At 41.4% G+C, this 24,854-nt stretch overlaps 1 protein-coding gene across 1 annotated transcript in view; it reads left to right on the top strand.

Annotated features, from left to right (window-relative positions):
* ADGRG7 (adhesion G protein-coupled receptor G7) overlaps positions 1-24,854 on the top strand; it is a gene marked incomplete at both ends in the record, with an annotated part of 28,952 nt that overhangs the window by 1,458 nt on the left and 2,640 nt on the right. Inside the window, 15 exons of the mRNA XM_082336582.1 lie at positions 2,388-2,495; positions 6,634-6,765; positions 7,549-7,658; positions 10,057-10,212; positions 10,732-10,823; positions 11,143-11,261; positions 11,346-11,459; positions 13,222-13,382; positions 14,838-14,987; positions 16,522-16,634; positions 18,391-18,755; positions 20,349-20,430; positions 21,434-21,595; positions 22,604-22,760; positions 23,643-23,862. Of these exons, the coding sequence (XP_082192708.1) occupies positions 2,388-2,495; positions 6,634-6,765; positions 7,549-7,658; positions 10,057-10,212; positions 10,732-10,823; positions 11,143-11,261; positions 11,346-11,459; positions 13,222-13,382; positions 14,838-14,987; positions 16,522-16,634; positions 18,391-18,755; positions 20,349-20,430; positions 21,434-21,595; positions 22,604-22,760; positions 23,643-23,862 (2,241 nt within the window). The remainder of the gene's footprint in view (positions 1-2,387; positions 2,496-6,633; positions 6,766-7,548; positions 7,659-10,056; positions 10,213-10,731; positions 10,824-11,142; positions 11,262-11,345; positions 11,460-13,221; positions 13,383-14,837; positions 14,988-16,521; positions 16,635-18,390; positions 18,756-20,348; positions 20,431-21,433; positions 21,596-22,603; positions 22,761-23,642; positions 23,863-24,854) is intronic.

Raw genomic sequence — 24,854 nt, 5'->3', positions numbered from 1 at the left:
GCCACAATTACTGGAGCCTGATGAGTTTTACTGCATGGGGGGTAGACGTGACTGCATTAGTCAGCTCAGCAATTCGTATTTGTGAAACACAGCTTTCCCTCTGCAACAAAACCAAACGCTTTACAATGGTACGTGAGACCTTGAACAGTAGGCCAAGAAAGGTTACCAGGAAGCACTAGAGAGAGCCACAGTTTCGACCAGCGTTAACAGATCCCGCGAGCGTCACGTTACTGTTGCAGAGGGACTCTTGGGGAAGGCAAAGGTAAGGCCGATGCTGTTTGCTGGTACCTGCCCTTTGCTGCACGGGCTGTGTGGCAGCTGTGTCTGCACCTCCAGGGGTAAACACTGGACTTTTTACCCCACAGCTTTGTGCATTTCTGTTTTACCGCTTTCAAAGGAGTGTCAGCCTGATAAAACATTTCACTTTTCCCTTTCCGTACACTCCTTTCGCAGCCTGTGACTAACAGTGCCAAAGCCCAAGCCCGACACCCTCGCCCGGCTGCGGAAGCGCCGCCAGCACTGCTCCCGCCCGAGGCTGCCCCAGCCGCTCCCCTGCCCCGCTCCTCCGGTCTCTGTGCATTTGCAGGGCAGTGCTGCTCCCTCCCTGGTTTCGGGATCCTCTGTGCCCGATTACCCTGCTGTGTCGCCTTCTGCCTGGCTGCTTCGGGCACGCGTACACCAGGCAAGACAGAGGCTTGGAGCTGTGCTGCAGGTTCCCCAGTATTTTGTGGGTTCCCAGGCTCCGAATCCAAAGCAAGTGGCTGACCCCCAGTGTCGCTCCTCTCCACATGGCCCCATGTGCCACACGCACGTGCCTGGCAACAGCTGCCCAACCAGGCACCCAGCTCCCCCAGATATAGCCGTTCTCCGCAGCTGTTAGCTTGGGCCACCCAAATCTCAATTGCTGGAGGCGTTTTCCTTTCCTTTCTGTAAGATTTCCAACAGAGAGACAATGTGTTTTGAAAAGCTGATGGCTAGCGGAGACATTACCTAGTGACACATAGATGTTATTCCACTATCATCATAGACATCTGGCTGTAATGTAGCTGAGACAGCCTGAAACACAAATGCTAAATAGCAACAACATGAGCAAAAGCTGAGCGATGTGTGCCAAGAACAGAATGACCCCTGCCACGTGGCACATCCCCTATAGTTTGCAATAATCTTCCAATTATATGAATTCCATTAAAGAGTAAGGAGTCAGGCAATCTTTTTAGTTCAGTGAGAACATTAGAAATATGCAATAGCATGTGTGTTCTTGACAGCACTGTTTGTTTTTGAATTTTCTGGCTTTGCTCTAGTTGTCAACGTCTCAAAACACAGGCACTAAAATGTCAGATCAAATGGCAGTCCTCAGCTCCAGTTTTCTGCATTATTTCAAGACATACACTGCACCCAGTGCACAGGTGCACAATTTCCACCATGAACCTTATGGGAAGGGATTCCAGCTCCATCCTTCACTTAGGGATCAGATGAGATTGACTGTGAGGAAGCCTTGGTCCATGGAGATCCCCCGGGTCTTGGACCCATCTTTCAGAGCCTGAGATCCATCAACCCCTTCCCTGTTGCAATTTCTGCTGCAGAATACCCCTTAGCCATTCAAGATTTGCCAGTCTCTTCTTTAAGAAACCTTAACATTTTCAGAGCTTGCCAAACACAGCAAATACCATGGTATATTCAGAAATGTCTAAGATTTGCAATTTCTCTGCTATTGCTCATACAGTGCTTTTTTATTTCCTGAAGCTGCGGCAGCCTGTGCAATGACTACTTTGAACAAAATCCACTATTTCTGCCAAAATAGAGAATAAAAATCGGCACCCGTCCTGGATTGTGAATAGAGGCTATTGCTGAGATTGGGGCATGGGTTTTTATCTGCTTTATCCTATAATGCCTGTCTTAAATCAGAGTATCTCTGTCTGATTCTTGGGTGTGTGACTATCCACATCCTTGTTACCATCCCAAGTTCTTCAGCACTGGGAATCTGTGGCCCTGTTTTGCCTTCTTGCTCCTGTGAAATCCTGCAGAAGTAATCTGGGCTTTTCACAGGTTCAACAGCTTGAGCTTTTGGCAGCCTGGAGGCCCACACCATCACTCCTCTTCGTCCAGCAGCTGCACAAAACTGTTTCCACCTACATCGTTGTGGGAACACAAAATCCTGTTTGAAAGCTTTGACCCCACATTCATGCCATTGGTTTTAGGGGCAAGGAGGGACCAATGACTGAGTACATGGGCGAGACTGTGGGACACATATTTTTTTAGTTGAATATTTTTAGTTGAAGCTTCAAATAGATCATGTTTGTTTCTTTCCTTCATCAAATTAGATAGATACGTGTCTTTACATTTGTATTAATGATATATATATATCTCTTGATTCTTTATTTACACAGACACTACGGAAATCGTGGTATGTCCGTGCTTCTGCCTCAACGGTGGCGTCTGTCAGGATGGAGCCTGCGTGTGCCCAGAGGAGTGGGTGGGATATCATTGTGAGATAGGTCAGTACAAGCCAGGCAGCATGGGCAGCTGGCATTATTTCTGTGAAACTCTCTGCTTTGGGCGGCCCCTGATCTTCCCCCCTCTCCACCAAGACCTGCTCAGCAGGATTGGATCTGCAAGCGGTGACGTGGCTCTTCTTGATAGGTGAGGCTGTATCCTTCACCTACTTCTGTTGCTCTTTCAAATGAGTAATATATCTGGGGAAGACATTACAGGTTTCAACTGTCTGTGGCCTGTTTCTAGCCAATTTGGCCTTTGTTTGAATTCCTCTGCTTGAAGATCACAGTGACTTGAAAATCTGATTCAGACCTCTAGTGGCCAGTATTGCTGTGTCTGGATCTGCCAGTGTTTAAGGGACACCATCCAGCTCAGTGCCCTGCAGGACAATGCTTGGCCTCCGCTCCTGCCGCCACTGGCGCTGGTTTTGGATGAGCCAAATTTCTTACGCCTGGCATAGCACTGGCCTGGTTGACTCCCATTTCAGTCACCTCTGCCACAGCACAGCATCTCTGCACTGCCGTAACTGGAGCGGGTGCTCCCAGCCGATGCTGGGACAGTGCCGGCTCACTGAGCCACAGTATCTCCAGAGCTGGTAAGATACCCAGCTCACGCTTTCCAAGCCAGCAACCCACACTGTGGCCAGTGTGACACACGGATATGCCGTCATGTCATCTGCGCCTTTGTCAAATGAACTCACGTGTTTGGTCAGAAGGATGTCGAAAGATCTGCAGCTTACCCAGGATAATATTCTTGGTGAAGACTGCTAGGTAGATGGAAACTTCAGGTCTCCCATGTCATTTCCCTTATGACAGGATGGGTAGCACATCCAACAGACAATGACAGATTGGATGGGTTCATGATGGATAGGAACATTGGGGCAAAATGTTCCAGAGAAGCTGGCTTAAATAAAATAATCATGGCTGGGATTTCAGCACTGGAAACAAACGATTATGATGACTCTGTCATTCCCTATGTTCAGTCCTTTGGTATTCTGTATTTGATTTGCTGTGAATTGCCTTAAAGAATAGATTTTAATAACTGTAGTTATTAAAATACATGAGGTAAGAATGTTTGGACAGGCATTATTAACTTGAAATAATAGCAAACATTATTCCATTTACAAAATCTAATTTTACTCTGTTTTCCCGAGGAACATTTATACTGCCCATCTGTCTGTTGTTCCACCTTCTTGGCAACTTTAACTTGCCGACCAGTTTCAACTAAATTCACTAGACGGTTACAGGTCTTAAAGGTCTTGAGATCCTATGAGTTTTGCACATATCACTAGCTGGGTACAGAAGACTAACCCTGTAAATACCTCACCGAGAAAAAGGCAAGGAGACTTATGCCAGCAGTGAGGAAGTGGGAGCCACATGGCCAGTCAATCTAGTCTAGCCTCTAAGATGCATAGCTCTTAACTACCCATGACATTTGCCTCCTCTCCACCAGTTAACAAAATAAGATGTACATTTTATGTATTGGGAATCTAAAGATGGATGTAGGACACAGAGGTGGGGGGTGCTGAGGCATGATAGGGCAGAAAAAGTGTGGGAACATAGTGCTAAAGGTGCTGGGGAAGCTGGAAGGAAGTGAAGGCAGGGTTTGGGGGGTATAGGGGTGGTGATATGGTTTATTGCCTGCAGGAGAGAGCAGGGCACATAGGGTAGACAACTTTTGTAAACCAATTGCTTTTGTTCCAATGGTGATGGAAAATTTCCACTTGGCTCATATTTCATTCCTTTTGTGCATTATGTCATGGTTACTTTCCTTCACAGATCATGACAAAGGGCCTGGTTTTCTTCCTACTTGTGGCTTGTTTGCTTTTTTTGATTGTTTTTGGTTTTTTTTTTTTGTTAATTCTGGAGCAATTCTACTGAAGTCAGAATATTTGCAATACTTTGAGATTTGCATCAGTGGTGAAAAAAGCACCAAACAATTTTATTTCAGATGGACTCTCTTTTATAGGTCCAAACCCAAGTAGTATAGATATCTATATAAACCAGCCCAAAACACTTTCAGATCAAGCTTTGAATAACTAGAAAGTTAAAATATAAAGCTTGAATAGGTACGCATGTATGAATACATATGTATTCATGCATGAATGTAGCAACTTCTTCCTGGCTTTCATCTGTCAGAAGGAAGGCAGGATCACCACAAAAGTACTCAAATCCATGGGTCTAGACAGGATTTATTCAAGACTGCTGAAAGACCTGGCCAATGTCACTGTGGGGCTCCTATCTGTCACCTGTGGTCATCAAGGGAGGCCACAGAGAACTGAAAAAAGGCCAACATTATGCCCACCTTTAAGAAAGGCAAGAAGGAGGACTGGGGGAACCATAAGCCAGGCAGGCTTACCTCAGGCCTTCTACTTCAATGCAGAAGAACCTTGAGAAACCTGATGATCATGCCAACAGAAACCTCAGTGTCCAACAAGGACAAGTGCCGATCTGTGTGCCAGGGACATTGCTACAGACCAGGAACTTGCTGGCTGAGGAGCAGCTTTGCTGGAGAGTACCTGGGAGTGACGGTGAATGCCAAGTTCAATACGAGCCAACAGCGTGTGTTCATTGCAAACACGGCAGAGCGGCTGTGCTATGTGGAGGGAGACAGGTTGACAGACATTATTACCCTCCCCTTCCTGGCACTGGTGAGGCACCACTGGGAAATACGTGCTTAGCTTTCCCCCCTGCACCCCAGGCTAAAAAGACTTGGAGAAACTGGAGGGGGTCCGGCAGGATGCGGTGAGGATGGTGAGGGGCCTAGGGCAGGTGGCCCAGAGGGGGCATTTGAGGGAGCTGGGCTTGTTCAGTGTGGTGCAGAGGAGGCTGAGGGCAGAGCTAATAGCTCCAGCTAACTGAGTGGGAGCTGCAAAGACCATTGAATCCAAACCAGAAGGTAAAGCAAGGGGCAGCAGTCATAAATTGCAGTTTGAGAGGTTGAGATTGAGCATGAAGAGAAATGTCTTGGTTAGAAGGGCAGAGTGTCACTGGAACATGTTTCCCAGTGAGGATGTGGAGCCTCTGTTTGGCCTAGATGCCCTCCAGAAGTTCCTGCCACCTCACGTTTTTGTGACACCTCAACAACTGCTAATTACAAGCGAGGTTCAGGTATGGTGCTATAAAGCAGACCTAATCTTTGCAGAGTCATGCATCCTTATTTGTTCATAACCATTTCAATAGAAGGAAAGTATCATTGTGTCATGGGAAACTGAGACCCTATAGAAAACAAGACCCACAGAAAGTTACGTGACTTGGCAAGGAAGCCTGTGCCAGAACACGGAGAACACTCCAGGTCTCCTGAGCCCCCCTCAGGACCTCGGCCATAAGTATGCTTCTTTGACTCAGTCCTGCTAATGGGACACAGTCAGCTGAAATGTGGTCCGAATTAGCAAAAGTTAGCAAAAACAAGATGTTGCAAGTCCTTAAGACCAAGCAAAAATTTTATGCCTCTGTGCTGCAGTATTTTGTTCAAGCATTTGCAGCATTGCAAGGTAAATTTGTGTTAAGTTACAGCAGTATGGTATGACATGAGAACGCAATAGGCTGCCCTACTGGGTCAGGCCACGGGTCCACTGAGCTCATCATCCTGCCTTTAGACGTGGCCAGTACCAGGTGCTTAGACAAGACGTGGGGTTTGGGGTGGCCACCCCGTCCCGCTCCAGCAGGGAGAAGGGCAGCGACTTCAGGCACCAGAAGCCGCATCTGACCCATCGTGGGTCAGAGTCACCAAAGGACCGTCCCCCATTAATTGTCCAAACCCCATTTGGAGCAAATATGTACTTTTGTCTCCTGCTGTTTTCTGCAGCATTAGGTTACCAAAACTGATTTCTGCCTGTGTAACGAGACTCTGGAAGCGAAGCTTTATAATCTTTAACAAATTTTCTAGGACCAAGACAGTGAAAATAGGAGAGACGGCAAAAAGTATGGGCTTTTAGAGTTTCAGTGACTTCATAGCTATCACTTGTAGCAGCTCAGCAGCTTGAGTTTAGACAATATTTACTCCACTGCTTTTATTTCCTTTAGTGCAAAAGATTCAATGAGCCTCTATTGTCTCAATACTATTTTATTTTTGAAAATTGGTCCTTGTACTAAAAATATTTGATCTGCATATATGTTTTTTTTTTTTTCTTCTATGCAGTTAATTTCTGTGAAGCCAGTACTTTCACAGGGAACATTTCCGAAAATGTTATAAAAAACCTTACTTTTGAACGGATTATAGTGGGTAAATATGGCAACTCCAAAGAAAAATGCGAACCTGATACTGTGAATGGTATGTGTTTCTTTCCTTTCACTTCTACTTCCCAAAAGTAAATGTAAGGTTTGTGAAAGATGATGGATTATTAGACTAGATGAGAGGTCAGTGTTTGAAGCCAGAACAGCATAGCTCAGGCAGCAGGAGCACAAACCTTTCCACACAGCTTTCTACCCCAAATGCAGAGAATTTAAGTATCGTATCCATGCCTGTCTGGGACTGGGCTGAGAGTCAGTTAATATATGCTCCTGACCAGCCTTTTGATAGAAAAATAATCTATTTATATCCTACTATTTAGCATTAGGATTCAGGATGCTTTCCATCCGCTGTGGTTCCACGAACTGTCTCAGCTTTCAGAGACCTTGTAGAGGAGTAAGTGTTGCACGGCTGCTCCACATGCCCTTTGCATTTCTTTCACAACATATAAACTATGTTTTTCAGGACATGAAAAAAAGTCTTTCTGATAGCTCAGTGCTGATGCCTGTGCCTCCCGTTTAAGGGATGTCCTTCTGCAGCTCTAGCATAACTAAACCTATCTGAATTTGGCATGAATAATGTCAGCCACTCTGACAAGATTGTGTAGATGAGTATAAAACACATGTTCTAAAAAGAACAATAACTAGTTAAATAATTGATAGTCACTTGTAACACTGAAAGGCAAATATTTTACACGCAAACAGAAAATAACACTGGATAGGGTGTCGCACCCACAGTACAGTTTTAATTCCTGATGAGGTCATGTGCATGTGAGTGAGTGCCTCTGCACTGAATGCCTATCTTTCTGCTTTTACAAAATTACAGGTAACACTTCAATAGCAATCCGGTTGTGCTCCAGAGAAGGGAGAACTCCTGCGTTAGAGCCCCCTAAAATTCTGAATTGTAATGAAAATCTGGACACCCTAGCATCACAGGTAATCTTAAGTTACTATTTAAACAGTGTCTGAGATTCTGCATCATCCCAAGGGAAAAAAAAAAAAAGTGATAGGAAATTGAAGCAGGAAATTTAGACATGTTATGTTTCTTAAAACTTTGTAGAAAGCAAACTGAATGACCAAAGCCTTTTTCAGTGGCATTCTTGGCATGTGCCTGCTTTGCAAATGGCCTGAATTTCCAACACTGATTATTTTATTTTGCCTGAACACAGCATCCCATTTCATATTTCTTAACTGGCCTGCAATTTCCTCGGTCAGGTTCCCAGTTCACAGCAAACACCTCTGAATGGAGGCGATGACAACCGAGGATACCAGCTCGGTGAGAAAGTGGAAGGGATTTGGAGAGGACTGGCAGGAGGGAACGGAGCGATGCTGACACTGACACGTTCGGAAGGATTAAGAGCAAAGCCTTTCCGTTCAGTCCTGTGATCGGCTGAACACAGACGGAACACTTCTGTCCCTCAAGAATTCAAATTCAAACTCTCTTGTATGAATGACAAGCTCTTCCTGATAAAATCCATAAATGCCTAAGCCTTGCTTTAAGGCTTAGCTCTGGCATAGCTACAAAACATGGAGAGCTGAACATGACTAAGCACATTACAGACAGTTACTGCTTTTCTTCTTCTGCTTTTGTGCTTCGTTTCCTTATCACTAGTCCCAACTGAAAAGAAAGAAAGAAAAAAAAAAAAGAAAACAGCTACAATCCCTTTAAATAAGAGAAATCCCTTTCATTCTGCATTTTTGCTTGACTATTGTACCTTCGACCCAATGCTTCACCTCCCTGGATCCTTTGATGGGAAACCCTTCAGCTCAATATTGTATTTTCCCAGTACATAGCCTTCACTAAATGGTTCAAATGTCAAATCTTCTCTAAAGTAATATATAATATTAATAGTAGCTATTTCTAATGCTAATAAGGTACAACGTAAAGTTGCAACATCAGGTTATTCTGCTGCCATAAGTAATTTGGGGTTTTGCTGGGAGTTGTGATGTCGTGCTGCCATCTAGTGAGCCTGGGGCAGCTGGGGGTGCAAAGGGGGCTGCGAGGAGACGGGAGGAGGAGGAGGACGTGCTAGTGACCCAGAGCCCAGGTTTAAAAGGATTTTATTTCTTTTAAATACAAATATTTACTTTGAATACAAGGTCATGCTAAAAGTCAGAAGTAAGAATAGTGAAAAGAGGCGTTCACGATGTACTCTTTGTTCATGGTGCATATGCAGATGTTTTCAAGTCAAATAATATCATCTCCAGTACTTACAAATGCAAATTTCCTTCCTCCCTGTGCAACATATTCACCTTTCTTTCCTGCCATTCCAAGCTTTATAAACACTTCAAAGCTGCATGATTGAATTAATCTTGATTTTGATAGCTCCCCAGCATAAACAATTTGAGAACAATTCAGTTATTGCAGCTATTCATTTAAGCTATTCATTGACTGGATTAGAAAAGGGATGACTTGATACACTGTTTAGTTGGTTTCCATAGCCTACAAAGGAAATTCTCCTGGTGATTAGTAGATTATCTGTCTCTTTAAGTCTTATGGTTTCCTAGCTATACCTTCATATAACATACAGCTAATGCCTCATCTTTTTTTTTCTGTTCAGACTCTTAAGATACTATAGTAATTTATGCTCTGCCCATTAAGTGGTAACTGACTCAACTGGACCCAGTGTTTCTAGCAATTCTTATCAGCATCTCCAGCACCAGAATATTTTCTTTGGTTTATTCCACATTTATTCCAAGCTGACACTATATCCAATGTCAGTGCGGGTTATGAGCACTGTGTTGAGAAGCACAATTATTCCAGATGACATTTCTCAAGTTCCTCTGATGGCTTTTAAAAAAATTCCATTCTGGCTATTTAAGGAATAGTGAAAGGTGTACGGAAGTTTATAGACTCAGCAGCTCAATGACCTCAAGACAAAGGGGAGGTCCTGCTGCTGCCTACAGCTACCTCATGGCAAGGTGTGGGGAACGATGGGGCCAGGCTCTTCTTCGATGTGCAGTTTTAGGTTAAGCAGCAATGGAGACAAGTGGCAACATGGGAAATTCCAATTAGATACGAGAAAACGTTTCCCCTTGGTGCTGGCCAAACACAAGCAGGTTTCTGAGGAAGGCTGTGGATATTCAAAGTGAGTCCCTGAGCAGCTTGGTCTCAGCCGGCTCCGCTGGGCTAGGGGACCTCCAGGGTTCCCTTCCAACCCAAGCTACACTGTGAGTCCATGAAATCATCCCCTAGGGAGAATTTGCAAATGCCACATACTTGACATGAACAGAAACAATTTAGACAATTTGATTTTATGTGAGAATGTTATAAAAGTGGTGACTCTCTTTCCTTTTCTCATTTTCTTTCTGTTGAATGGCATTTTCCTAACAGGTTGAAACTGTGGACTCCAGCAACGTTTCAGCTATTGCTAGTAACACTCAAATCCTCACCTCCATGCCAGATGAACTGACCACACAGAACATCTCTGCTGCTGCGAACATTGCAGTGCAGATTCTGAAAAAGCCAAATATTTCAGAAGACTCTCAGGTGAGACTTATTAAGACTAAAATAAGACTTTTGTGGCTTAATATTTGGGATATCAGTTTTGTTCCCTCTCCACCAGCAGAAGGAACACTCCTTCCTCTTAGCTGTACATAACGCCACAACCAAATGCATTCATTTTGTCATTTAGCAGAGTTATTTAAGAAGCCTTGAGTGCATACTTGTGGAATCACTGCTGGGTCAGTTCTCAGAGCTGAGTGTAAATTTGTTTCTTATCAGCTATTTAGACTTGTATATATCTGAAATTCTAATACGAGCATCACTTGATGTTTAAGTTAATAATTTAATCTTTACTGTCTAAATTAATAAAAGTGTGGTATTTATGAACCCATTGATGCAAAGCTTGTGTTCTCTCAAATGGCATCCTGTACTTTTTTTACTTTGTTGAGTGTACTTTCAAGCAATGCTTATTAAGTGTTCTTACTTTGCCCATCCACTATGTAGCACATGGGGTGATTTATTTCAATTGCATTTGAATATTGCCTTTTTTTCTGCTTGTCTTAGGCATCTGTGGCAGTAATGGCTACAGTGAGTCAACTCTTGGATGCCAACGAAACAGAATTCACCCACAATAATCTTGTCAATGTTACAACAAGGTAACTTCAGCTTTTGTCATTTTTTTTTCAGATGTAGTAAACTGCATTTTCCCTTCTTTTTCAGGATGAAAGTGGTTCATGAACAAGTCAAGACATTGTTAGTGTTCAACTCCAATATGCAATTTCATTGATTCAGTAGGTTTATACCAACATAAACAATTTTGGCCAGATTTTTCTGCTTTGGAGAAAGGATGAAGATAGGGAATGAGGAGCAGTTCCCGCTGGAGAACCAAGTCACAGAGGAAGCTCAGAAACTGAACCTGTAGCCGTATATTAAAAAATAATGGTAATTTTTATCCCACTCATTATTTCAATGCAGCCTCACAAAAACAATGGAGGAATTTTCTTTGACTGGCAACATCTCACAGCCCAACATTGCAATCAAGTCTGCTCCACTGAAATTAAGTTCCTCTACAATTCTATTTTCGGCACAGAAAGGTAAGTCTCTGTGTGTTGTTGGATTTACCTGGACAAGCCGGTATGTACCATAAATCCTAATGCATCCACTGCTAATTTTTGCAGATACAGCACTGGGCTATTATCAGTCAACAAAACTAGAAATACAGGAAAATGTCCCTGGGCTTATTGGTGACCTCAGTACTGAAGTTCAGATACTGTTGAACATTATAAATAGCAGTAAGTTCTTTCTCCTATGGAAAATTGCACCCGGGAAAATTCAGAATGAATATTCACTAAAAATCTCCTTTGGAAAAAAAACCCTTAGCCAATATAAACAATTACATGTCAGTTTTTATGCATGCTGATGCCATACAGTGGTACAAGAAATGCACGTGTCAAATGAGCTGGATAATCTTATTTATAGATTAATGCACATGTACATGTAATGGGCAGAATGCTTTCGGTGTTTGGGACTTTTTCATTTGTTTTGTTTTCTGAAATTGAGAATGTAATGAATCTTTGACCATATCTCTACAGACATCAAGTTCAAGAGCTAGTACATACATACCTTGCCTGAAATCCAAAGACATCAACTCTTTCAACTAAAATTACTACTACTGTCAGGTGTCAGCCAGGACATACACATCCTCAAACCTACATATTGGGATAGTCTTTAATGGCATGGTCACACGGGATTTTTCCAGATGTCCATTACTTACACTCTGCAGTGCTCGGAGCATAAATCTGTGTTGCCTAGGAGAAAAAAAAAAAAAGAAAAAGCTTATAGTTCCTCTGCTTCATTTGCTGGAGAAGCTGGTGGGTGTGGGAGAGCTGAGCTTTGAACATGTGAATTTTTACGACGTGCTAAAAATCACAAGAGTTTCAGATTGGGCACCTGAAACCAGCAGACTTGCTCAGTCTCTCTGTATAGTGACAGTAACACTAAGACATCACAGCACAAGAGTATAATGAAGGTGAAGTTTATGGAGTGCTTAGACATCACATGCTGAACATCATTCATATACAAGCCCACAGGGAAATGAATAATTCAGTCCTCTTACCAGGGTTAGAAAAGACTCGAAGAGATAAATCAGGTAGCCCCACACACCCAGCAATGACAATTAAAAAAACACTGAATAGCTCATTAACTGGTCACTGTCCTTTCTGTTCACTGCCTCGGACAACATTCTTGTGGAAAATCAGTGTGATCATGTAATTAAAGCCTTTATCATAATGCCTGGATATGATAACACTTGCCCCAAGAAAGCTAGATTGAATGTACACCTTGTCTTAAAAAAAAAAAAAAAAAGATTTCTTCAACATTAAATGCACAATTGTGATATTTTTTAGATATAAAGCTACATTAGTCTCTCTCGATGATCAAATCAGAGAGCGATCAAATCATTTTCTCTTGATCTTAAATAAAAAGTATAAAATCAAGAACAAAATCCATTATATAAACCAGGATTTTTGTTTCCTCACTTAAGCAATGATTAAGACTAGTGATTTAAATCACATAGATAAAAATCTTTCTAATTTGGTACAAGAGTGCAAAAGAAACAGAGTCCAAAAGTTGGATCTGAAGGCAAAAGTCCAGCCAACCTCTTTTATCCTCTGAGTTCCTACTAACTGTAAATGTCCCTGGTGTTACTATTTCTTATTTAGTGTTATTAAAAGCCTGGCCATTTGGAGTGTGTGTATGTATTGGGATTTAGGATATTATTTTCCTCATTATCAGTATTTTTCCCCAGGAATTACATTAAGAGAAGGGTAATAATTATTTTCACACTCCACCTCAGCAAAAATTGAAGATGACTCTCTTGAGATTCATGGGAAGAGAAGCTCTTCTCTACTTCTTAAATGGATTCTAAATAAATATCTAAATAAAAATCTGCTGTAAATACTGGATGTGTGAAACAGCATAGCATAGGCTTCTTCAAAGGCACCAGCTTCTCTGATATCTGCTATCCATACCTACTTTTCCGTTTGCCTCGTGAAGGTTCATCAGACAATGGAAGAGTTGGCTTTGTCCTGTATCAAAATGACAAATTGTTCCAGTCAAGGATTTATCAGAGTCGCAATAGTTTCTCCAAACAAATTGTCTCTGGCAACATCGATGGTGGAAGAACCAGCAGTGTTGAAATAGCCTTCAGTCCCAAGGTAAGGCTCTGCAAGAAATGCCATGCTCAGTTTGAATCAGAGGCTGCCCGCGCCCTACTCCCTGTTTTCAGGACTTAGGGAAAGAGACTCAAGGAGAGGGTTTTTTTTTGGCATACTGCCTTGATTTCTGGCAACTAGTAGTTGAGAGAGTCTGTGAGATGTATAGGTGATGTAAGTGAAGGGTATTTAGATAACATGGCATAGAAAACATTTTTTAACATTTGTATTTAACACCTGATGTTACTGACTCAGTACTGCTAAACTAGGACGTTTGCAAGCAAAACTGTATTCCATAAAAAGTTATAGGTATACCAGAGTGGATTTGTCCTAGGGTAGCTTAGTCCTAAATCAAGAATGAAGAAAGCCAGGCCCTTGGAGGACAATTTTCTTTCCAGAAGACTATAAAAATTTTTGAAAACAAGAAAAAGTCAACATGACTGGTATAGCCCAATACACCTACCAATGTGGGGAGTGTTCATTTTTCATACTATCTTTTAACTCCTGCTTCCAGTTAAAATCATTGTGTGTTTTGTTTTGACTTCCTCCCCCAGGAACTGATTCCAGATGTTACTGCTTTCTTGCAGAAAATGCTCTTTGTGAGTGCCCATTTGCCCAAATAACTGAATTTTTAGATAATATGTACTCATGTTTAGCATGGTTTCTCCAGAAAACAGTAGTTGACTTCTTCTTATAATATTTAACAAAGCTTTTAAGCTCAAATACATGCATATGATAGATCCGTAGTCATCATTGTGGATCCATACCGTTAAGTGATCTGGCAAACAAGTGTTATTTCTAAGGAAATCACTGAAGCAACCTTATAATTGATTTTCTTGCCCCTACTTTTATTCCTCATTTTTAATTGAACTACCTAGTACTGTGAATAGTTGCTTTCACTACTTATTTCCACTTCAGGCTGCTCGCTGCTTATTAAAAAGCAGTTCTAATTGCAGTACCCTGCAGAAGTATGTTGTCCGAAAACGACTGCATGCAGTTTGACATATGACTGCACGAGCACCACCGTGCTGCAGGAGGGGAGGGGATGGTTCATGGCATTTATCGTTGTTTGCTTCCTGTTACAGTGTGGATTCAGCTCCAGTTGGCAGTAATTTAATGCTACTAGTATCTGAAAGCTCTTGTTTGACTTACGCAGAATTCATTTGGCAGTTATTTAATGCCTAGTCAATGTGCATCTGAACCATAATTACCTGAATAATTCACAGAAATGGGTAATTTCATTGACAATCTTGTCTGAGAAAGGCACAAAAAGTAAGTTCAAAATGCCAAATTATGCTGTCATTGATATCATTCATTAGGTTTACTGGAAACCCCGTAAATCCCTTAGTAGCTGTCAGCTCCCCTTTCAGAGGATAATTGTCAGTACACGCCGTTTGCTGGTGCATATCTGTTTATGTTTCTGTACCCACTTTTTCTCCTTGCAATCCCAATCCTTAGTACAACACATCCGAACTGCAGCTGTGCGATCATGCCTGTGTCTTTTGGGACTATACTGTCAACGACTGGAGTACCGCTGGCTGTGCAAAAGGAAGAGACCAGTTCTTGAGATGCAGGTGTAATCACACTACTAATTTTGCTGTCCTGATGGTAGGGCATTGTCCTTTCTTGAATGGGAAGAATTTGGGGTTTTTTCATTTGCTTAGTTGTTTTCAACTGCAAGACCAGCATGCCAATGTAAGGGCGTAGGTGTGCTGAGCTAGAAGGCACAGGAGTTTAAGATATCCCCAGGTACTTGTTTCTGTCTCTGACATTCGTTATTCTTTCAGTATTTATTTCAGCTTCTCTAAACAAACCACTCCCTGGGTAAAATCACATACCTGTGGTCACTGACCTCAGGAGTGCCAGGATTTCAGAGTTCCTTTTTATTCTGTCTTCCTAGAAAAGCATTTCCATATTTATAACCTTTACTTGTCTCTGTATTTCCCTTTATCTTATGCATGCCCTTATTGTATAAAATGACTATATTCTAAGAGAAGATTCCCATCTATTTATGTGAAGACAACAGTATTTTCTGTTTCACTGAATGTGTTTACATTTACTTGCTGTTCTTTTGTCACTATACAAAGACTGGTTTTGATTTGTAATTCTTTACAATATCTTACCTTAGACCTTAGAGAATCATAGAATAGAATCACAGTATCATTTAGGTTGAAAAAGATCTGTAAGATCAAGTCCAACCATTAACCTAGCACTGCCAAGCCCACCACTAAACCACGTCCCTAAGTGCCACATCCACCCGTCTTTTAAATACCTCCAGGGATGGGGACTCAACCACTTCCCTGGGCAGCCTGTGCCAGGGCCTGACTGCCCTTTCAGTGAAGACATTTTTCCCAATATCCAACTTAAACCTCCCCTGGTGCAGCTTGAGGCCGTTTCCTCTTGTCCTATCACTTGTTACTTGGGAGAAGAGACCGACCCCCACCTCGCTACAGCCTCCTTTCAGGTAGTTGTAGAGAGCAATAGGGTCTCCCCTCAGCCTCCTCTTCTCCAAACTAAACAACCCCAGCTCCCTCAGCTGCTCCTCGTAAGACTTGTGCTCCAGACCCTTCACCAGCTTCGTTGCTCTCCTTTGGCCACGCTCCAGCACCTCGATGTCCTTCTTGTAGTGAGGAGCCCAAAACTGAACACAGGATTCGAGGTGCAGCCTCACCAGTGCCGAGTACAGGGGGACGATCACTTCCCCAGTCCTGCTGGCCATGCTATTTCTGATACAAGCCAGGATGCTCTTGGCCTTCTTGGCCACCTGGGCACACTGCTGGCTCATGTTCAGCCAGCTGTCAACCAAAAGTCCTCAGAAGTCAAAATTCAGAATGCACATCAGTATGAAAAGTTAAAGCTACTCTCTCCAGTCTGTGTTGCCTTTCATTTTGCTATGAATAATTTAATCTGCTATTTTGCTAAATATTTGATTGACAATGTTAAGTCTCTCTTTGGAGTTGTTCACAAAGTTCTCTAGTTTTGAGGTCCAGAATAATTTTGTGTGAGCTGAAAATTTTGGCAGTGGCTACCAACAGTCATAACTTTACTAAACCATTTTCATTTCTGTGTGCAACTAGAAACACAAATTTTAGAAAGAAAATTATCTCTTCTCATCTTATAACTGATACAATTTGTTTTCTAGGCCTTTCAGATAAAATATAAGTATGCAAAGCCTTTGGACTATATTTCTTACGTTGGTGTTGGATTATCCATTGCTGGTCTGGTCATTACCATTTTGTTTCAGATATTCACTAGGTAAGAGTGAAGATGTAAAACTGCAAGTATTTTACGCTAAGTTACAATATTTTGCTCTGTATATAGTTTGAGGAAAACAAAGAGAATACCCAGTTTAGAACATATTGCAATAGTATTGATCAGCAAATAATATTAAAAATAAAAAGGCTAATCATGTAGCATAGCTTGGGAAGTAAGTGTGGCTTACTGGTTAAAGTGAAGACACAAGATGTCTCAGCCATGTCACTCACCCAGATGAAACTTTAACCTTTTTGTTAATATTAATCTTTTGATGTGAGGGTATCTATATATATGATTATTATTCAATAAATCCACCTTCAAAAAGTGAGATTTGAAAAGTAATGATATAACAGAGTACGAAGAGGACAGCCTGTTAAAAGGCCAAGCCTTTTGCAGGAAACACTGGACATGGCTGCTGACAAGAAAAATCTTCCCATTGCTTTGACAGGGCAGCTATAAGATAATAAAGCAGGCAGCGTGTGCTACTGAGGATTAAGTCAAGGGCTGATCATTTTACCATGGACTCCCATCATCATGTCTAAAAATTTGATCTCTGGGTTATGTCCCAGAGTGCCATTTGTCCCATCTACCTGGGGTAAAGGCAGTCTGCCATTCCTGTTGCATTTCATGTCCTCCGCTGCCATATCTGTTACTACGCTGGCCAGGCAGTTGACAACACAGACCGAGCACTGTATATTGCTATGCTACATGTTGAGGTGTTTAGTTCATTACTCTCACTTAATATTAGGCTTTTAAAATGTATAACAGTATTCCACCACCAGTACAACCTCCTTTTTATTTTCCTGTATGCCCTATACCCTGGTATTACCTGTTACCAATATGCCTGTTATGCTGGTGTCTTCATATTAAGCTAGTCATTTCAGCCCACTGTCTTATGACTTAGACTTTTAGCATTCACGTAGAAGCATATATATCACTCCTCAGGTCCTCTTCTTGCTATCCTATTTAAATGTTACTCTGCTTTCTGTTGCCTATTTGATAGCTTCTATACTCTATTGCCTTCTGTTTACAAAACACCTGTAGAGAACGGATGATTTCAAAGCACCATGACTGTACAGCAATGCAGGTTATGTACACTTCTTGTGCTACAGTTTTATTGTGAGTGATTTAATTCAAATACAATTGCAGCAAACGTGCCAGTGATTAATGGCGTCATGTGATTCCCTCTTGACCAAGGAGCAAAGTCATGCCAACAGAGTTGTAGTTACATTAGATGAATGCATGTTTCTCATCCTGCTTGCAGTAATGTAGATTTGGAGCAATTCCATCAAGGTCAATGTATTTAAGATTGTAGGAGCTTCCAGACTCTGCCTTTTAAATGCATTTATAAGACAGCTTTGGGAAGTGGGGGTTTACTATTCTCTTGTACCTTGACGAGTGTTTAGAAATACTTGTCTTAAGCTATTCCACCTCTTAACACTGAAGAAAAGAATTCTAAAAAGAGCAGAGTGGAAGAAAGAAAATGCATCCCAACTGCTGTTGGAAATGGTCCGGTCCGAGAAGGTGCTGGGTATTCTCTGTTCTAGTTGAAATCAGACAAAACTGATGGATTTGGTAAGTTGTCTGAGAGTAATGGCAGTGTAGAATTCTGCAAACAAGTTATTGCTTTGTTTTCTGTCTGTATTAAAGACTGCACACTCTAGCTTGCTTTTAATATCAATGGAAATGAGGAAATATTTTACATTTTTTCTTATTTTGCTTTATTTTTTTCTCCTAAATGTATTCCTACCAATAGGAAAACTCGAAAGCCATCTGTAACGTGGATGTTAGTGAGTCTCTGTTTCTCTATGCTCATTTTTAACATCATCTTCATCTCTGGAATTGAAAACCAAAATGCCAGGAATCACAGCAGCAATACCACCAGCTGCTACCAGCAATACCTTCCTTATGACGCCGCCAATAACACCTTACTCACATCTGACATGGTAGATCCTCCCGCAGACTCCTGGTGTACAGTCGTGGCTGTCTTACTGCACTACTTTTTGTTGGCGACATTTATGTGGACAGCACTCAATTCTGCCCAGTTGCACTTACTGCTGCTTAGAGCCCTGAAGCCCCTGCCTGGACAGTTCCTCGTAACCATGGCAGGAATTGGATGGGGTAAGATTTAAAGTCATATATACGGCAACTCTTACCAAAGTATCAGTACATAGTACATTCAGGGAGAGTTGTAAAGACAGTAGATCGGTAGGGAGCAATTATAATCAGTGTCTCTCTGGTTTAGCACAACATGATTTAATAAATAATCCCCTGTTACTGCTCACGCTCCTGGTATAAGATGAGCTTGTTTTCATTGTCCTGATACAGCACTGAAACTGATAGCTTGTTCGCTAGCACAGCCACATAGGTCTGTTGCATGCAGGAGAAATTTTCACAGTAATCAAGGCACTCAACAATCTGTTTCTGTCCACTAAGTAAAAAATCTTTCAGATACGGTGATTGCATATGTGGACTCAAACTCTTCATTTAGATATCTCTGAGATTCCCCATGACCTCAGCCAGAGCCTTGTATGCATCCAAAAGCAAGGACTGACTCACGTTATTGGTTACATATTATTTATTAATAAGCAAAGAGCACATTCTTAAGACAGTACAGCAATTAGCAGCAACACTGCAAGCTGAAAGGGAACTCCTTCGAGGACTGAATAATGCAGACAGATGCCCACTAGGTAAAGTAAAAATCTCAGCTTCCTTCAAGACACTCTTCAAATACAGCGTACAGTGATACCTGCCTTTTCCACACTGTGTATTCAGCCTGTGTGGTGTGTTGTTTCCGATGGCATCTACCAAGCAGTTTTAGATCCCAATTGTTTTATTCTGTTTTGCATTTGAGTGGAGGTAGAGGCAATTGCTCTAAAACTTCTAGAATTTGGACTACACGTGCAAGCCAGGAAATGTTCGGTGAAAGCTGTCTGGCTAGGCATCACTGTGCTCCATGTATATTTGCATGACAGCACAGCATTAGTTTCTTCACTGTGTCCTGGCACTAGTTACACATGTCTGAAACAGCATGGTTCTGACTCACTCCTTTTCAGATCTACTTTGAGAGCACAACAAATACTTGGCAGTCTGGAAGGTGGCTAGTAGGGCTGAAGGAGGGAGAGAACAGGAAAAGACGTTAAGAAGCAGGCTTATTTCCCAGGCAAAAATGCGTGTGGGAGGCTCCTTCCCATGAGACGTGTCGCTTAGACTCTTCCAACAGGCAGGAAGCGAAGCAAAGGCATCGAGGAGGCAACCCCACACTGCCATGCTTCTCGGAGGGCACAAGTTACCCTCTGCATCAAGCTGGTATGAAATGTAATGGTGCTCAGTGCAGACTTTTTCTTAAATTACTTTCCCACTGCTGACAAGAGGGTAGGATTGCACAGCTGTGATGAGGGAGTCAGTACAGCACAGGAAAGAGTTTGCTTTATCACCATTGGTGTTGTCTCTGGAAGCTGTGTTGAAGCTCTTTAACGGCAAAAATCAGCAAGTCATGGACATCACCTGTCCTCAGAAAAATAGTGCTCACAGCCCTCAGTCCTGCCTTTTCTCTAGGCTATAGAAAACCCACTTAGCTTGGTGCAAGGCAGATGAAACAGAGCTCTTAAAATCTATGGATTTTAGGAGGCAAGAAGCTATTTGTGTGGAAGGGAGATAAGGTACACCTATGCAACTGAACAATAAATTGGTAATGTCTCTCCTATTAATCAGGAATCCCTGCTGTAGTAGTTGCAATAACACTTGGAGCTACTTACAGAGAAGGAAAAGCTTTAAACTACCGGCAAGAAGAATTGTAAGTTCATGTATTATTACAATACTTGCTATCCCACACCTTTTGTGATGGCTTATTATTAATACAATTCTAGATTTATTGTTGGTATACTATTTTGTATATCTAAGTACTTAAAAGAAAACAAAACTCTTCACTCTAGCTAAAGATTCACTATAAGGAATTGCAGTTTCTCCTCACTAAGGATTTAGGCTACTGGATCCACATCTGCCTTGAACCCTCCTGCAAGATCCCCTGTGACTTTAAATGGAAGCTGTAGATGCTCTTGGCCTAACTGAAATTCAAGACCTTCATTTAAGTGCATAACTGCATTTCAGTACCTAAACTTAATCCTCCCATTTATTTAAAATCTTTCTGGCCAACATAACTATATCCCTATTTACCCTATGTTTTTGGCATCTGCATTCGAGCGCCCACATACCAAAGCAGGCTATCAGGCTTACAATGTACCTTGGTGATAGGGGATGATACAGAAAAAGGTAGCCTTCTTTCGGAAACATAAACACAACCCCCCTTCCACATGGTGGCCATCTCATGATACTCATTTAAGGAGTGTTGACTTCCAACTTGAGATTATTTGGCAATGAAAATAGAGGTAAAAACTATTGCAGGATAACCCTGTCCCCCTGAAGTTGCCCTTGGTTTTGTTTCAACCTTCGTCCATTAGGTCTCCCCTATTACTCTTTAGCTCTATTATAATATATACTGTAAAGATAAGCCTGCATATGATGGCCAGATATCTATCTGGTTAGTTATACTGCACGTTATTATATTTCTCTATGCAGCTTGCTTGATAAATCATTTTGCATTCCCCAGAGAAAGAGAAGCGTGATCGAAAGCCCTCGGTTTTCAAGGAATGGTTGCCTTTCAGAGACAGGTTAACATGACCTAGAAAGCCCTATGAGGTTTTTCAGGATGAAAAGTGGAATATTATTTTGTTTTGTTTTGGTATTCTGAATAACATGCCTAACAAATCTTTTGAAATGGCCTCTCTTTATATTAAAAGTTGCTGGCTTGCAGCACTGGATCAAAATCAGAATTTCAGCATGCAGAAGCCCATGTTGTGGTCATTCCTTTTGCCAGTAGCACTCATACTCCTGTTTAACATCAGCATCTTCATCAAAATCAGTGTCTTTGTGCTATGGAAGAAGAACAAGAATTTGACGAGGTGAGATGGCATAGGACTCCTCAGGTCTTTCAGCAAACATATTCCCCGGTCTCTTGTCACCAGCTCAGACTTTCTTGTCACAAACTCAGATTTATGACAAAAACTTTTGCTTTAAAGAAATATATACTTAAAGAAGTCAGAAAATGAAGTCCATTGTTGCAATGGGTCAGACTTTGTGCAGGTGCATATCAGTGAACATATTTCAAGCTTTTGCCCCCCTTTTTTTTTGGTTGCAGTGTCACTCAACTTCCACAAAGGTTATCCCTGATTTATATCAATATAAGTGAAAGCTGAGCTGGGTCCAGCCAAATGAGAATTCTGAATTTCTCAGCACATCTGAATGTCAGGCCAGTTCTCTAGTAGCTTTGAAGCAGATTTACTGGCTCAATTTTACATCAACACTCCATATATTGTCACAGGCTGCATGTCACAAACTCTGCAGTGTACGTTGTATTATTTGAAAGGGAATTGCTTTAATTTTTATTAATCCCACAGAACTGCTCTGTTCAACAAAACTTTGCCCCATTTCTTCATTCCTTTTACGTACAATTTTCATGGTTGGTGCAAACCAAAATACCTTATCTCTGACTCCTCTCAGGCTTGAGAGAAATTGGATATCCAAATGTCATTGGCAGCTTATTCTTATATTGAAAACTGAGCACATTTGGATTGAAGTTATAAGCATTTTAAAAAGCTTATAATAGCTAATGTGTTAATTTTCAGTGCTTCTTGTTGCATTGGTAAACCTCACTTTTTTGTTAAAGAAAGATACATCCAAGCTACATATTCCAAACACAGATTATTCTGATAAGCTTGGATAGATTTCTTTTTCTGAATTTCTTCTCTGGGTGATACCCCAAACATATGTAGGGAGGTGTGTGTTCTCAACTCACCTGAATAACACCTCTTTGCACTATAGCCCTGCATAAAGAAAATAGAAAGGTTACAACTCAAAAGATATTAAATGGAATAGAAAAAGATTTAATAATTTTTGGTGTGTGTTTCTAGGAATAAAAAGGATTCATTTATGAAAAAGATGATTGGCACTATCTCTATAGTTGTAGTGCTCGGAATCACCTGGACGATAGGCTACCTCATGTTAATAGGTCATGAAGAAACAAGTCTGGTTTTCAGCTATCTGTTCTGCATTTTGAATGCTACCCAGGTAAAGTATTTAGCAATTCTGAGACTAATAATTGAGATAATGGAAAAAAAGATGTCGAATGGAATTGTTCTATAGCCTGGTATAGTCTGGGAACTTGTTGGAAAGCAGTTATAGGGATTCAGAATTGTTGTTCAGAAAGGGATGCTATCCCTCATCTGTCACTCCTAACGCTTTTTCCATTGTGCAAACCAATGTGGGATTTTATTTCAAGGTCACCACTGAAAAGACCTTCCTGTCTGAGCGGCTTCTCTTATACTAAATCATATGTAAAATTATATTCAGAGTGAATATCAGGAAAAAACGTCCGCATCAGCTGTGGGAGAGTCCCTGGGAAGTAACTAGAGTTTCATGGCTTCACAATGATTCTGGATAAAAGCCTACAGGAAAGCGCCTGCCTCTTTTTCTCCCATGACCCTGCTGGATTCTTGGCTTTATATTCATACAAGGCATATGAAGTACTTGGAGTAATGGATCCTTCATTATTACACCACTGAGTATTTTCTACAAAAGAGCTAATATGTGAAAATCCCCTTATACCTAAATATTAAGTTCTTTACTATCAGTTAGATGTACTGAAAACTGAGGGCCTGTACACCTGGGGGGATCAGATCTGCAAACTCTCCATACAAAAAGTCCTGAAATGATTATTGCTATACTGATGGATGGATTATACCCGATTTAAAACTGACATAATGAACAGAGATAGAACACAGATCCACCTATTTAAAACCATGAGCCCTTTTTCTTTTTTTGACTCAGGATCCTCCTGATAAATGCTTGAAAGGAGAATAATCTGACTAATTGACTAATTGCCTCAATTGACTAATCTTTTTCTGGGTTTATCAGCAAAATATTAACTCCACACTTTCATTTACTCTACAGGGACTTCAGATTTGTATTCTGTACACTTTCAGATCACCAATCTTCAAGAAAAAAGTTTCCGAAGTGTTTCCTGTTTTCTGGGTGCTAGAGGTACCCCTGTACCTGCATTCAAAAACTTACACCGTTGCAAAATCAGAGTCTGCAAAACATCCACGGGAAACTTTCAGACCAATCCAGACTTTTTCAGAGAATATTTCCTTCTCTACCTTCCCTAAATGGCGTTAGAAACCTGTCAATACGTGAAATATAACCCTGCATTTTTCATGGTTTGTTTTATGCAGGTCTCACAGGTAGCTTGAATGACGGACATAACACTCCAACTGCAGGTAGCTCGAAATAGATCATAAGCCAAGACCACCGGGAGTCAAAAGCAGTACCACACGCTAGCAAGGCTGCGCGATTATTAAGCAGCGATGCAGCACTAGATCCTCTCGATACTACTTGCACTGCATGTCACTGAGGAAGGTCTTTGAAAGGAGTTGAGGTTATTATAGTTTTATGTTACAGTCAGGTGTATAGAAGTTGCTCTATTTATGCCCTTCTCATTTTTCAAGCCTGTTGAACATGTTTACCTAGCCTACGCACTCTAGCTCTCCTCTCCCTTTTGGAAGAACAATTTCAATTTAATTAGAAACCAAAAGGTAAATCAACAAACAGCACAGCTCTTGTTGTCTCTGGGTCCAAATTCTACTTACTACTTCCGTAATATGTTGCCTTGGTCTTAACAGAAGAGAACCTGTATCTTACAATGGTGTTTTCAATTTGCCAGCTAAAACTTCTTTATTATGCATGGTAATTAGACAAAATATTCTCTTTTCATATGAGAAAATGAAGAAAAAAAAAGTTAGATGCTTGAAGAAACAGGCTAGGAAAGAAATTTGTTATAAATATGTAACATAGGTCCTATTCGCATCACCCCCAGCATTACCCTGTGGTAGGAGGCACGCTCGCTTTCGGAGGCGGATGGGTGTTACCAGAACTGAAGCTGGGGCGCTTCAGTTAGCGCCCTGCTCTGAACTGACTTTGGGCTGCACCATTCTCTCTGTCCTTTGGCTTTATGGGGAGCTTGGAAGAGGGATCCCTTGACCTAGGCAGTAAGAGTTTGGCTTCTAAACTTAGGCTATAAGTAAATATAAACCCTCCCCCTTCTCCGTCCACCTTTTATTAATATTATTCAGTACAAAAAGGTTGAAAGCAATGTCAAAGGGAGAG

This window comes from Platalea leucorodia (genome assembly GCF_965183815.1).
Source record: "Platalea leucorodia genome assembly, chromosome: 2".
Lineage (NCBI taxonomy): Eukaryota > Metazoa > Chordata > Aves > Pelecaniformes > Threskiornithidae > Platalea > Platalea leucorodia.
Note: the sequence above shows the minus strand (reverse complement) of the source record. Positions and strands in the feature narration are given on the sequence as shown.